General features: G+C 39.0%; 1 protein-coding gene across 1 annotated transcript in view; it reads left to right on the forward strand.

Moving 5' to 3' along the window:
- The first annotated feature begins 15486 nt into the window (after positions 1–15486).
- The window catches only part of mpzl3 (myelin protein zero-like 3), an 85826-nt gene continuing 84699 nt past the window's right edge, over positions 15487–16613 (forward strand). The window contains exon 1 of the mRNA XM_034167916.1: positions 15487–15700. Coding sequence (XP_034023807.1) covers positions 15640–15700 — 61 coding nt within the window. The 5' untranslated portion in view covers positions 15487–15639. The remainder of the gene's footprint in view (positions 15701–16613) is intronic.

A 16613-nucleotide genomic window follows, 5' to 3' on the forward strand; every position in this document is an offset into this window, starting at 1 on the left:
GAGAGAGAGTGTGTGTGTGTGTGTGTATGTGTGTGTGTGTGTGTGTGTGTGTGTGTGTGTGTGTGTGTGTGTGTGTGTGTGTGTGTGTGTGTGTGAGAGAGAGAGAAAATTAAGGTAATATTTTGCATGAACATTACTGAGTGGACTGGAGGCAAACTAAAGAAGCTTGAAAAACTTAAATTAAATAACTTGACTAATAACACCAAAACCTTTAAATTAAATTGGTTAAAATTAATTAACAGTGTAGAGGACAAAGCAAATTAAGTTTACAAAACCACTTAATTAAATGCGTTGTTAAACCTGGGTTTGTCTTACTATAAGTGTCTTGTGTGTACTCAGTGGCTGAGTTAGAATTTCTTTAAAAAACATGTAAATTGCTATTTTAGGGTTTGGTTTTGTGTTTTTAAACTGAGCAAATAATTTGTTTTAGACTGTGGAATACTCCAAAGAATATTTCACTTCTGGGAGCTGATCCTCATAACGTGTAAAGTGAAATCAAAATGCCAGCATGGCTGCAGCTTTGAACACTGTTACAAACAGCCCCGGCCTCCCCTATTACCATTATAACTGGTCTGCTGTCCCAATAAAGATCACAGCTTTGACCCCCTAAAACAAACAAACAAACAAAAACATCACTCATTCGTTTTATCTTAAATTTTCATCCTCGTTTCCACACCAGGAGCAACATTCGGGAATAAATCTGAGCAGCTCGTCAGCTCACCTGAAGAGGTGGATGCGCTCCTTTTCATCCGCGCAGATCAGCAGCCTCCGTGACGTGTGCGCGCTGACAGTGTGAATGAAGCCTGACACGGTTTATAACGAGTCAGAAAAACGTCTCTCCTCCAACCGGGATGTGCAACTGGCAGCAGCTGCAGCGTCACGTGTATCACTGACTGTAATCTAACGTTCCTGCATTTTTGTAGCAAGGGCTAAAATTCCGGCGCCCCAAAGCCATTAATTTTGGCAATGTTGATTTGCCAAATATGTATTAATTTTCCCTAGCAACTACATACAATTGGTTATTTCGCTGCACTTCAAGGGCGCTTTGAATGATCGCCAAAGACGAGGAATCTGCTTCTGTCGGTGGAAATGCACTGTTGAATGAGAGTCAGTTGGAGGAAGTGTTGTTTTAATCATTCATATTACATGTAGGCACATACTATTAAGTAAAACTGACATTGATAATACTTTTTAAATATATATTATGACTTTTCCTCTCCACATCTAGGAGGGCAGCGCCCGAGCGCCCCCTATGGGCCAGCTGCCACTGCACAACAGTATATATTTGATCACTTATTTTTTTTGACATTTTAGGGGAAGCTGAGCTTCACTTGCAGTCTTAGAGCAATCGCCTCTGACAGACACCTCGTACACTAAACGAACGGAGCATTTCGGAAATAATGACAACAAAAATTGGAATTTTGAACATGCCTTTGTCTTGTTGTTTTTTTCTCGTCTTCCAACTTCTTCTTTTTTCTTTTCTCCGCTCCAGAGGGATAATTTCTTTTCTGAGACATGACTTGCACTCACTTCTTTCCTCACGATTAGTCATCGACCACCTGACCCAAGCGGTGCATCTAAATTTGCCCAACGGTGGCAGGAGCCAACAGGAGGCATCAATTAACCTAGTATTGGTATTTTGTCAAAATGAATTTATTTTTTTCGGGTGTAATACAATTTCATTTAAATTATTCAATATTATTTTAATTTCATGTATATAGTTACTTTTTTTTAATCACAACGTGTCGGTGCTCTCGGGGCCCCCTGGTGACATGGAGGCCCTACGCGACTGCATAGTTGGCGTATGCCTTGGGTCGGCTCTGAACAGTGTCCTTGTTGACTAGAGTCGGGAAAGTGCAGAAAGCCTAAATGGTCACTGAGATAATTTTGGCTGAACGTGACACCGTTTTACTGGAACTACACTGAGAGTCTCTGTGTTGTCACACAATGCACAGTACAGTGCACTGTGAAGGCATGCAGGAAAGACGCACTTTAACCTCATTCCAGCACAGGATGAAGAATCACTGTCAGCAGTTATGTAACTGCAGAATTTAACACAATACAACACTGTGGAACGCTAAACCTCTCAATGCTCCGAAGTCTTGGAACTCAGTGTCTGTTCAAAAACACTGAAGAGGTTTTTTGGTATCCATGTGGGAAATGTTACACAGTCTTGTTGAGGCCATCTGGTCTTGTCAAGAGTTGATGACGCAAGTCGGCTCAATGTGTCCCCGTACCGTCAGCACATTTGCATTCACCAGCAGCGGCTTTTTTGCAGACTCAACATACTGAATTGGTGTTGGTGCCAGTTAGTAAGACAGTTTGCTTTGATTGGCTGTTCACTTTGAGCGAATCAGTGCATGAAACAGAAATATTTAACCCTGACTTTTAAAATTTCTGTAATTTTATTACATGACTAATTCCCATTTACTTTTTTAGATAATTTTAATACAAACCTACCAAATAAACCTTACATGATGCCTATTCATTACTGTAATAAATCCTATGTATTTGAAATGCATAATCCTCAGCTTTATGTATTTAGTATTAATAAAATATAATTATTCTAAATCAATAATAATGACAGTATTTATTTAAAATACATAAAGTATATTGTCTGAATTGCATAATAATTATGTTACCTATACATAGGTAACATATCTATCCATGAAGCCAGAGGACACACACCAATTAGCTAAACTGCAGGATTGTCTTACAGACATAAAGACATGGATGACCTCTAATTTCCTGCTTTTAAACTCAGATAAAACTGAAGTTATTGTACTTGGCCCCACAAATCTTAGAAACATGGTGTCTAACCAGATCCTTACTCTGGATGGCATTACCCTGACCTCTAGTAATACTGTGAGAAATCTTGGAGTCATTTTTGATCAGGATATGTCATTCAAAGCGCATATTAAACAAATATGTAAGACTGCTTTTTTGCATTTACGCAATATCTCTAAAATCAGAAAGGTCTTGTCTCAGAGTGATGCTGAAAAACTAATTCATGCATTTATTTCCTCTAGGCTGGACTATTGTAATTCATTATCAGGTTGTCCTAAAAGTTCCCTAAAAAGCCTTCAGTTAATTCAAAATGCTGCAGCTAGAGTACTGACGGGGACTAGAAGGAGAGAGCATATCTCACCCATATTGGCCTCTCTTCATTGGCTTCCTGTTAATTCTAGAATAGAATTTAAAATTCTCTTCTTACTTATAAGGTTTTGAATAATCAGGTCCCATCTTATCTTAGGGACCTCGTAAGTACATATCACCCCAATAGAGCGCTTCGCTCTCAGACTGCAGGCTTACTTGTAGTTCCTAGGGTTTGTAAGAGTAGAATGGGAGGCAGAGCCTTCAGCTTTCAGGCTCCTCTCCTGTGGAACAGCTCCCAATTCAGATCAGGGAGACAGACACCCTCTCTACTTTTAAGATAGGCTTAAACTTTCCTTTTTGCTAAAGCTTATAGTTAGGGCTGGATCAGGTGACCTGAACCATCCCTTAGTTATGCTGCTATAGACGTAGACTGCTGGGGGGTTCCCATGATGCACTGTTTCTTTCTCTTTTTGCTCTGTATGCACCACTCTGCATTTAATCATTAGTGATCGATCTCTGCTCCCTTCCACAGCATGTCTTTTTCCTGGTTCTCTCCCTCAGCCCCAACCAGTCCCAGCAGAAGACTGCCCCTCCCTGAGCCTGGTTCTGCTGGAGGTTTCTTCCTGTTAAAAGGGAGTTTTTCCTTCCCACTGTAGCCAAGTGCTTGCTCACAGGGGGTCGTTTTGACCGTTGGGGTTTTACATAATTATTGTATGGCCTTGCCTTACAATATAAAGCGTCTTGGGGCAACTGTTTGTTGTGATTTGGCGCTATATAAAAAAATTGATTGATTGATTGATTGATGTGTTTTAAATAAATACTGTCATTATTATTGATTTAGAGTAATTATATTTTATTAATACTAAATACATAAAGCTGAGGATTATGCATTTCACATAAATAGGATTAATGATTATGCATCATGTAAGGTTTATTTGGTAGGTTTGTATTAAAATTATCTAAAAAAGTAAATGGGAATTTGTCATGTAATAAAATTACATAAATAGGGTAAATATTTCTGTGAGTGAACAACCAAGAATAAGAAGTTGACAAGGTCATTTGGGAAGAGATGTACACATTAATTTTAGGATTGTCAGTTGATTTATCAATATTATAAAAGAAAAGTGGACTCTCGGTGTATGTATGTGTGTGTGCATGTGTATGGCTTCGACAGAGAAACTGGGAGAGCTGACATTTGCCATTTGGTATGCTTATGTATTTTGAGTTTAGGATGAATGCTGCCAAACGTAAAGTTGATAAGACCTAATATTTTTGAGAAATTTGTGATTTTAGCTAACCTTTAAACAATGGATGTTATGCTGAAATGCATCATGGGAATTCTGGTTTTTGCTGTTTTGAGTGTTATTGTGGTTCATGTCAGTTTAACAGTGTTGTTAGTGTTATTGATTTAGGTGTTTTTGTAGTTAAATTGGTTTAGTGAATTTAGTCACGTGTCATGTTACTGTTACGATGACTGAGTTAAGTGTTATGTTGCTAATACCAAGAGTGAAATGTGTATTGCATTTGATGTCTTCCGCCACCATCTTTGTTTGTGTCTAAAAATAGAAGCACCTCCTTGTGGCAGAATGCGGAAAAGACAAGAACCTGTTCGTGTGTCCATGCGTGCATGCGTATAACTTCGATCATGGATAAAGTGAGGGCAGCTGACATTTACTATTTGATATGCTTATCTATTTTGGGTCAACGATGAACGCTGTCAAAACACAACACTGATAGGACAAATATTTTTGGAGAAACTACAGATATTCGCTAATATTGCTGTTACATTCTGGTCAAATGCGCTATTCCAGCAGTGGGCAGTAAATCATCTTTAGATTCAAAGTATGAGCGTGTGTGTGCGTGATTTTACTTAGTAAGTTTAATGTAAGTACATAATTGTAAATACATGGATGACACAAAAAAGTGAAAACATTTATTTCCATTGTGGTCCATTTAAAAATCAAATGACAAAATAGAAGTCAAAATAAAATAAAAACAATTATTCCTATACATCTGTTTTTGTCAGTTGTGTCGGAAGCATGGCCCAAGCAGAGGGTCACCCCTTTGAGTCTGGTCTGCTTGAGGTTTCATCCTCAAATCATCAGAGGGAGTTTTTCCTTACCACTATCACCTGTGTGCTTGCTCTAGGGGTTGGTAAGGTTAGACCTCACTTGTGTGAAGCACCTTGAGGCAACTTTGTTGTGATTTGGTGCTATATAAATGAAAATAAATTGAAATTGAAATAATAATAATAATAATAATAATAATAATAATAATAATAATAATAATAAGTATATGATAACAAGAACCTAGACAGGTTCTAAATACATTAAGACAGTACATTAACATTATGCAGTTAACAGGAAAAAAAAAGGGTTGAGTTCCTGTTCTAAAAACTGTAGAGGTCAAAGGTACTAAAAACATTCTGGACTCGCACACCATTCCAACTCATTATAGAAACTTTGCACAATTTATTACCACCCCTGAAAAATGTCAGCTACCTATTTTATACACACTACCCAATCTAGAACCTGTGAAACTCCCCGGGCAATGCGCTAGTAATATTAATCCCAATTAATCACATGATTGTGTTACAGTTTCTACACAGTCAAGCTGAACCCAGTTCTGGAGGCAGAAACTCCACAAGGATATGGTGTCAAAAACAAAGGTGATTTATTTTGTTCCCCAAAAGTCCCCTCAAAAACAAACAGTCTCAAATGTGAATGTGACCAAATTCCCAGAAAAATCCACAGAGTTACAAAAACGCAATCCAAAAACACTGTCCCAGCTGTAATGCATGGGGGTGGAAACATCATACTCTGGGGGTGCTCTTCTGCAAAGGGGACAGGACGACTGCACTGTATTGAAGGGAGGATGGATGGGGTCATGTATTGCGAGATTTTGGCAAACAACCTCAATCCCTCAGTAAGAGCATTGAAGATGGGTCATGGCTGGGTCTTCCAGCATGACAATGACCCCAAACACACAGCCAGGGCAACTGAGGAGGGGCTTTGTAAGAAGCATTTCAAGGTCCTGGAGTGGCCAAAAATAGAAATAGAAAATCTTTGGAGGGAGCTGAAACTCCAAACCTGAAAAATTTGGAGAGGATCTGTATGGAGGAGTGGACAAAATCCTTGCTGCAGTGTGTGAAAACTTGGTCAAGAACTACAGGAAACGTCTGACCTCTGTAATGGCAGACAAATGTTTCTGTACCATATATTAAGGTCTGTTTGTCTATTGTATGAAATACTTATTTCATACAATAAAATGCAAATTACTTATTAAAAAATACAGTGTGATTTTCTGATTTTTTTTTTTTATTTTTAGATTCTGTCTCTCACATTTGAAGTGTACCTATAATAAAAATTGCAGACCTCTCCATTCTTTGTAGGTGGGAAAACTTGCAAAACTGACAGTGGATCAAATACTTATTTGCCTCACTGTAGACATAAAAGATGGACAGAGACATCACAGACAACTGAACAGAAGAACATCCATAAACCAAGAACTAAACCCCACGGCCACGGGCTGCTAAGGTGGGGAACCACAACAGATTGTCCATAGCTGCAAATTAATCACATATTTTATTATTGTCAATCCAAGCTGCTTCTTATACAACCCCTGGCAAAAATTATGGAATCACCGGCCTCAGAGGATGTTCATTCAGTGTTTAATTTTGTAGAAAAAAAGCAGATCACAGACATGACACAAAACTAAAGTCATTTCAAATGGCAACTTTCTGGCTTTAAGAAACACTAAGAAAGAGAAAAAAATATTGTGGCAGTCAGTAACGGTTACTTTTTTAGACCAAGCAGAGGAAAAAAATATGGAATCACTCAATTCTGAGGAAAAAATTATGGAATCCCTGTAAATTTTCATCCCCCAAATTAACACCTGCATCAAATCAGATCTGCTCATTGACATTGACCCTATGTGTCTTTTTGCAAGGAATGTTTTTGCAGTTTTTGCTCTATGGCAAGATGCATTATCATCTTGAAAAATGATTTCATCATCCCCAAACATCCTTTCAATTGTCCAAAATATCAACATAAACTTGTGCATTCATTGATGATGTAATGACAGCCATCTCCCCAGTGCCTTTACCTGACATGCAGCCCCATATCATCAATGACTGTGGAAATTTACATGTTCTCTTCAGGCAGTCATCTTTATAAATCTCATTGGAAAGGCACCAAACAAAAGTTCCAGCATCATCACCTTGCCCAATGCAGATTCGAGATTCATCACTGAATATGACTTTCATCCAGTCATCCACAGTCCACGATTGCTTTTCCTTAGCCCATTGCAACCTTGTTTTTTCTGTTTAGGTGTTAATCATGGCTTTCGTTTAGCTTTTCTGTATGTAAATCCCATTTCCTTTAGACGGTTTCTTACAGTTCGGTCACAGACGTTGACTCCAGTTTCCTCCCATTCGTTCCTCATTTGTTTTGTTGTACATTTTTCGATTTTTGAGACATATTGCTTTAAGTTTTCTGTCTTGACGCTTTGATGTCTTCCTTGGTCTACCAGTATGTTTGCCTTTAACAACCTTCCCATGTTGTTTGTATTTGGTCCAGAGTTTAGACACAGCTGACTGTGAACAACCAACATCTTTTGCAACATTGCGTGATGATTTACTCTCTTTTAAGAGTTTGATAATCCTCTCCTTTGTTTCAATTGACATCTCTCGTGTTGGAGCCATGATTCATGTCAGTCCACTTGGTGCAACAGCTCTCCAAGGTGTGTTCACTCCTTTTTAGATGCAGACTAACGAGCAGATCTGATATGATGCAGGTGTTAGTTTTGGGGATGAAAATTTACAGGGTGATTCCATAATTTTTTCCTCAGAATTGAGTGATTCCATATTTTTTTCCTCTGCTTGGTCTAAAAAAGTAACCGTTACTGACTGCCACAATCTTTTTTTTTTCTTGATTTCTTATAGTGTTTCTTAAAGCCAGAAAGTTGCCATTTGAAATGACTTTAGTTTTGTGTCATGTCTGTGATCTGCTTTTTTTCTACAAAATTAAACAACTGAATGAACATCCTCCGAGACCGGTGATTCCATAATTTTTGCCAGGGGTTGTACAACCCCAATTCCAATGAAGTTGGGACATTGGTGTATTCAATTGAATGGGTTGAAGAGGATTTGCAAATCATTATATTCTGTTTTTATTTACATTTCACACAACGTCCCAACTTCATTGGAATTGAGGTTGTACCCCCGTCACACATAGCTGGAATGAGGCCGATTAGTGTCAGAATGACGGTTCGATCCACATCCAGAAAGTGTCCAGTTGCAGTTCCAAAACATTCTGACAGCCATCTGCGAGAATCCACACAGTTGGTCAAAATTGGCTGGCGGCCCCGAGTGTGTTGCACATGTTCAAAACCTTCCAGGTGCCATCGAGATGGGACACCTATCCGACGGCGGTCCATGTGCAATGTGAGCACCATCTGATCATTATTTACATATTCTGATGGCGGAAAAACAGGATTTGATGTGATGTGAGTGCATACGAGGGAACCTTGATATGAACCTGGCACTGTAAAGACTGCCGGTATGACCTGCATGTGCCACATATAATAATGTCCACCTCCAATGCCCCCCCCCACCTGAGTGCAAAGAAACTGTTGAAATGTATGTGGCACGCTTCATCATGATAATAATTATGATTTATTATCATGTACAGTGACTGTGAACAGCAGCTATCAAACCGAAAGCACCATGCACTACTGCATGCACACTGCCGCAAATCTGAACAGGCTGTTATATCCACAATAGACCTTAGGGCCCTGTCCCACTGCCGTTTAGCAGGATTTGCGCATGAAATGAGGAGACAAAAGCTGAGCGTCCTCAACAAAGGTGGGCGGAAATGACAAATGTCCCGGGGTGGATCAGCGAATACATGAAGAAGAAAAGTGGATATAACAGGGAACAGAAGCGAAGGCGATCACGGAGGCGCCCCCATGAGGGGCACAGCGGCTGTGATGCACTCGCTTCATCCGTGCCAATTCTGTCTGCATGCGCGACATACCATTTGCGAACGTGATGTGGCCGTGCTGGGCACGCGTCATATCTGTTTTGCACACTGTCCCGGTCCGCCGCGCCAACCTGTCGGTTGTGGATATCAGCGGATGACAGGGGATATGCGGCGCCTTGGTTGTGTATATCCTGCGAATGTCTTCAGTTTGTGTTCAGGCAGTGATGCGGATCTCATCCGCAGCAGGATTTTTGAGCCGCTCAAAAATCCTGGCTGTGGACATGCCTGCCTCTGCGGATGATCACGGACGTGTTCGGATGGCGGCCGACTCATGCAGGAATGTTACATGGTTATTGCGGTTGTTTGGCGGATGTGGGCCACTTTTGTGTGCATTCCATCCGCAAATCCTCCTAAACGCCAGTGGGACAAGGCCCTTACAGTACAGATATTTGTCCATTCATTCCCATGGGCGACGTAAATATTGTGAACTATTGTCTCCATCCTTTATACCATGGGCAGCTGTGCCTCTCCGTGGTGCACAGTAATGCATCATTGCTCGCATCAGGCTCGGAGCTGAACGGATCTCACTGCTGTAATATATGATCACTTCTAACTCTGTAGGTGATATGACATGGAACTGTTGTGTCAGGCCATGACAGCATTAATAAACATGAATCTCACCTCCAACAGTGAACCAAGAGTGTTTCACAATATGGACGTGGACATGTAGCCGGACCACAGCCTGTGGTTAATATCCTCTCACCCAGCTGCTATGTGCTGGAATCAACCAAGGCAAAAATAAATCCCATGTGATAATCCAACCATCGCGGTGTCCAGAGCTGCGTTGTGCTGCTGAAGTGAGCCAAAACACACAAAAAGAAATTAAAGTTCCCTGGAAAGGCTGGCTCTGATGCATGGGACAGCATGGCTCACTCCCAGCAGTGTCCAGCAGCTGGCAACGGTGTGCACATGCACCCCCCGTGCACACATGCACACGTGCGCCACTCGCACACACATAGCTGCTCATTCACCCATTGTGAACACACACACACACACACACACACACACACACACACACACACACACACACACACACACACACACACACACACACACACACACACACACACACACACATCCACTGATCATGTCATCTCTCCAGCACCTACTCTATACACACGGACATGCATGTGTGGTCAGTAGCACTGTGAAGTGAAGGACGAGTGCAGATGTGATTGCATGAGAGAGTGAGTGACCGCACCATGCCGGCTTTGACACATATGGCGTGAGTCTGGTCCATACATTGGTTGTACTCTGATGTTCAGTACCGGCAGGGACTGTGCGCAGGGAGGAACACAGCGCTCCCTTCCCATTGTGGTCCCGTGTTTGCCATCCAGACGTTTGGACATCGGGCAGTCTTTAGGCTTTTTATGGCCGGCTGACGGCAGTCTGTGTCATCTACCTGCTGTCTACATGCGCTTTGGATGCCATCGTGCTGGTGTGGACGAGGTAATCTGGATCCGTTCTGAGACTGCTGACCACTGCTGACGCTTTTCCTCCCGACTGTGTCCGATTATGGCACTATTCGGGTTGGTTCCTGAACATTATTGCTATGTGTGACGGGGGCTTTACTGTTTTTAAGTAAGTTCATTCAACTACTCCCATGTTTTCACTTGGGGTCGCCACAGCAGATCTGAAGTAGATCTGCATGTTAATTTGGTACAAGTTTCACACCAGATGCCCTTCCTGATGCAACTCCACATTACATGGAGAAATGGGCAGTGGGATTTGAACCGAGAACCTTCCTGAAACCAATCACACTAACCACTTGGCCACCACCCCTTGCTTCTTAATGTTTGTAATCATTTTTTTTTTTTTTTAGGAATAATTAAGTTAAAAGATTTTATTTAATGTGCCATCTGTTCCACTGAACAACTGAAAAAGAAATGTGTTGGATTTACATGATGTAAATATATACATCAGTTATACATTACAATGTATTCACATAATTTTTTATTGTTCAAATTTAGATACAAATGGAAATTAGTTATTTGGACACATTCTGATCATGTGAAATCAATATGTATATTTAAATCATCCTTCTTTTTTCAGTGTAGGTCACTCATGCCCGAACATATAAATTATTATTATTATTATTATTATTATTATTATTATTATTATTATTATTATTATTGCTGTCCACCAACCACTGTTGCTGACAGGCCATGGTGTGACATTTGCACAGAGGCAGTGTCGACTTTTAGCTTGCAAAAACAAAGACAGTATAAAATCCATTAAAGCTACCCCTTAATTAAATCACTAATGAGATCTCAATTAAGGCACAATCCAATTTTTTTTTGTTGTTGTGTCAACTGGGCATTTCAGGCAACTGGGGCTGGACAGCCCCCGACTCACTGTTGATTGGAGTCTCCACTAGTCTGAGTGCAGTCACTATGCTTGCAAATGGGTGCCTCCCTCCCTATGTGCCTTTATTTAATGTTGGAACACACTTTCAAAAAAAAAAAAAAAAAAGTGCACACGGCAAATATCAAAGCATACGTGATAAACAGCTAAAAATGTGACATATTTGCTTCTGTCAGTTATTCCACAAGTTAAAGTACAGAAATATTACAATTATTAGGTTAATATATTATAATTAACATATTAATCCATCCTGACTAAAGTGGAACCTGTTTAACATTACACTCACAGAAATATTTACCCTAACTTTTAAGATTTATGTAATTTTATTACATGACAAATTCCCATTTACTTTTTTTTTTTTTTTTTTAGATAATTTTAATACAAACCTACCAAATAAATTCATTACTGTAATAAATCCTATTCATTTGAAATGCATAATCCTCAGCTTTATGTATTTAGTATTTTAGTATTAATAAAATATAATTACTCTAAATCAATAATAATGACAGTATTTATTTAAAATACATAAAGTATATTGTGTGAATTGCATAGTAATTATGTTACCTATACAAGATGAATGGCATAGGTAACATAATTATTATCTTAATATATAATCTTAAATATTTCTGTGAGTGTAATCTGTCAGGATACATTAAAAGATTGTGACAGTCCTGTGATTCTCCGTCAATTAACAGTTGTACCTCCCACACAGTAAATTTAGAGTAATAGAGTAAAATACACTCTATTATAGAGTGAAATCAGCTCTACCCTCTTGTCAAATCAAGTGTATCTACTCCAATAAGAGTTGATTTAGCACTGTGATAGAGTATATTTAACTCTATTTGGACTGGGACCAAATGTTATCCCAGCAGAGCAATTTTTTCTCTGCAACATTTACTGTGCACAAGAACGGCACAGCCAGTGACTGAGTAGCGTTTGTAAAATGGCGCCTTTTACAACAGCCTTATGTTTACATACTCAAACAAGAAGACTTTTACAACAGTCTTATGTTTACATACTCAACCAAGAAGACTTTTACAACAGTCTTATGTTTACATACTCAACCAAGAAGACTTTTACAACGGTCTTATGTTTACATACTCAAACAAGAAGACTTTTACTACAGTCTTATGTTTACATACTCAAACAAGAAGACTTTTACAACGGTCTTATGTTTACATACTCAAACAAGAAGACTTTTACAACGGTCTTATGTTTACATACTCAAACAAGAAGACTTTTACTACAGTCTTATGTTTACATACTCAAACAAGAAGACTTTTACAACGGTCTTATGTTTACATACTCAAACAAGAAGACTTTTACTACAGTCTTATGTTTATATACTCAAACAAGAAGACTTTTACTACAGTCTTATGTTTACATACTCAAACAAGAAGACTTTTACTACAGTCTTATGTTTACATACTCAAACAAGAAGACTTTTACAACAGTCTTATGTTTACATACTCAAACAAGAAGACTTTTACTACAGTCTTAAGTTTACATACTCAAACAAGGAGACTTTTACAACAGTCATGTTTACATACTCAAACAAGAAGACTTTTACAACAGTCTTATGTTTACATCACGCAAACCTGATCATGAGCAGGGCGAACAGTGTCCTGATGGATGTAAATGACAATCCAGACCAAAAAAAAAAAAAAAAGGACACAAATGAACATCAGAGGACTTACTGCAAACAAGCATTAGACTTAAACTGAACTGGGAAAGAAAATAAAAACAAATACTTTGTCCCATTAGAGGTAATTACATCATGAAGGACAAGAGATTGGGGACAGGGATAGTGGAGTAATATGCCTAGAAATAAGAGACTCGTCCCACTGGAGCGTCTGTGGATTTATACAGAAGCTTCTGGGTAGACATGGCAAAGACTGCATGGGCCTGGGTCCATCACGCAGAGGGGTCATCTGAGGGAATAATCATGGTTGAAGAGAATTGTGCTGTATTCACTCACCTGGGTCATGCTCCCAACATGAAATAAATCACTTTTTCGTGACTCAGATTTTTGATTTCGCTATTGCTAACCCTACCCTTTCCCTAACCCTACCATAACCTAACTCTCTCCCTTCCCCTAACCCTAACTCCCCTAGACCCCTGCCCCTGATGTCACCCCACATTTTGTGCTCCCGTCATGAAAAGCACCACATTTTCTTGGCGGTATCACAAACTAATAGATTTACTTTTTGTGATGGCATCATGAAATGGCATGAGATAGGGTTGGGAAGAGAACACGGAGTCATGAAGAGCCCACACAGACAAGTTAAAATGCCAGGAAATACCCAGTGTCAATAAAGTACAGTACAAATCTACTGACTTGACAACTTTTAAACCCAAATATTCAAAATAATGAAATAGATATAAAAATACTTGGTGACCAAGAAGTTAGGGTACTTGCTTCCAAAGCAGAAAGAAGGGCTTAAAACATGTTTCACACTGACATACAGATCTAATTCAGGTCTTCTGAGCCAGTGTAAGAAGCTGAAAGAAAAAAACTTACTTTTTGCAAATGAAACTGACACACACACACACACACACACACACACACACACACACACACACACACACACACACACACACACACACACACACACACACACACACACACACACACACACACACATATAATTTTGAATAGAGCTGCATCACTCGGATACAAATAATGAATGCTTAGGAGTGTTCCATTTGGTGATGGGACAAATAAAAAAACATTCATTCCAGTGCACAAATGGAAAACATTCACTGTTTGTTTTATATGACACCTAAATCAATCCAGCGTGCTACATAGTCAAGGCAAAGTCCATGTGCTATTGATAGCTTCCTCATTATCACTAATGCATTTTTATGAAAGGTTATCAAAGGAGCAAAATGTACTGAACAAAAATGAATGGTAAACGGACGTGAATTGCATAAAAAATTGTGTAAATCATATAATGGACTATATTTCTATACAATGGGACAAAAAAAAAAAAATCAATGTCACATGATACAAAATCCACCAATCAAATGGCAAGGATCTACAATATTTCGGCTTTCCAAAATAATGTTTAATAAATACATTCTAAGTGGCAATGTTTCTATTTTATTATTCTGTTGTAGCATTATTATTATCATTATTATTCTTCTGGGTTGTCTGGGTGTCTTGGTGGCTTTCCTCACTTTTCTCCTTCTTGCACAGTCACTCAGTTTTTGAGAACTGTCCACATCACACATATTTACCGTAGAGAGCCATATTGTTTATATTTCTTTATAACTGATTTAAATAAAATCCAAGACACATTCAGTGACTCATAAATGTTCATGTATTCATCCATCTCCTGACTTGTTTGAAGAAACCTGGCAATAAAACTGATTATTTACAGGTATTTTACCAAAATATTCCATTACTTATGCAACCCATAATCTTGGCTTTTATATTTTTAATTAATTTATATCAAGTTGTCGAGATTTGGTTTGAGTTTGAGTTTAAGGAAGATAATTTTAGAATTTTTTTTTTTTTTTTGTATGTGAAATGGCATAAACAGATTAAAATGTGAGAAATACAAAGCGATCTTATACTTTTGGAGGGCACTCTGTGTGTGTGTGTGTGTGTGTGTGTGTGTGTGTGTGTGTGTGTGTGTGTGTGTGTGTGTGTGTGCGCGCGCGCACAACAGTCACAATCAAAGTGAGAAAAAAAATGGCATAACCAAATACAATCAATATTAAATAAAAACAGTCTTCAAACTGAGCCAGTAAAACGTAGCCACTGCCTAAATAATATATAATGTACTACATATGTACAGTATATAAACACACACATAATAGTTTTTATCTGCTTGACAAAATTATAGTTCACTTCGCAGGTGAATTTTAAAGACACTGGCGTGGAAAAAGAAAGAGAGTATAAAGTATTACGAAAGCATATTAAGACAGAACATATAAAGTTAATCTTAATTTTCGGTTGACTTCCTGAAACACCTGTTTTGTCAGGTCGTTAGTCAGTCTGCAGCGCGGCGGACACACCGAGCCATGATAACACACACTGTGGACGGAATGTTAGCGAAACCCTGACTTTTCTTGTTTTTCGGCATCAGGACACACGTTAAGGAGCTTATTTTTTTTCTTCTTTTTTAAAAAAATGCGTGGGCTGTGTGCGGGGAGCAGCGGTTTCGGTGCGGTGTTGTTGCTGCTGTGTTTGGGTGAGTTCACACAGACACACACACATACACACACACAGGCAGGCCTGAGCCCTACTGACTTCACCTTTACAAAAAACATCTACTTGTGGTTTAATGTTTGACGTACAGCACGCCGTATGTCGAGTTTTTGCTTCAGTTACAGGTTGTGGATATGTTCTTCAGAATTTGTCAAAGCCGTCGTTTACGTTTAATGTCACGCTAGTTTAGCTAGCTAGTATACATTTGAGAAGTCCAAACAAGTAGGCATGCTGGGACTATATATTACAAGTTATGATTAGTCCCCCTTTTTTTAATAAAAGTACTTGGAAAAACGTGGCTTTAACGTTTTAACACTGATAACTAAATATAGCGTTCCCTTGAGTGCATGTTACAACACTGGAGATAAAGAAGTTGTACTTCACTAATCTATTTTCAGACTGCTTAAAGCTACAGTGTGTAGGATTTAGGGTAATTTAGTGGTAAGACTGCATATTGCATTCTGTCATTTCCTTCATGCTTTCATTTTTTTGGGGGGGGACAACTATTCATGCGCACTTGCCTTCTCTTGTTACTAGAAGTAATTATCTAAATACTAAGAGACAGTGTGTCCCTGTGTGTGTGTCCCTCCCTCTCCTGTCCAAAAGGCGGCACCTTGGAATTGATCCAAATTTGTCACACACATACTTTGACATACAGGGAGTGACGTAGGCTATTTAGTACTTCAGTAGTAGCAGTTAAGGGGAGACATTTTTGTGCTGTAGAATTGATCCAATCTCGTCATACTGTAATTTCCGGACTATTAGCCGTTACTTTTTTCACACGATTTGAGCACTGTGGCTTTTATAATGACACAGCTAATTTATGGATTTTTACAGGCTTTTTCGTAAGTTGAAATACTTCAATTGATGCTGTTAATTGATTTCCTGAAAGCTGT

The sequence above is a fragment of the Thalassophryne amazonica genome, chromosome 4 (assembly GCF_902500255.1).
Source record: "Thalassophryne amazonica chromosome 4, fThaAma1.1, whole genome shotgun sequence".
NCBI lineage: Eukaryota > Metazoa > Chordata > Actinopteri > Batrachoidiformes > Batrachoididae > Thalassophryne > Thalassophryne amazonica.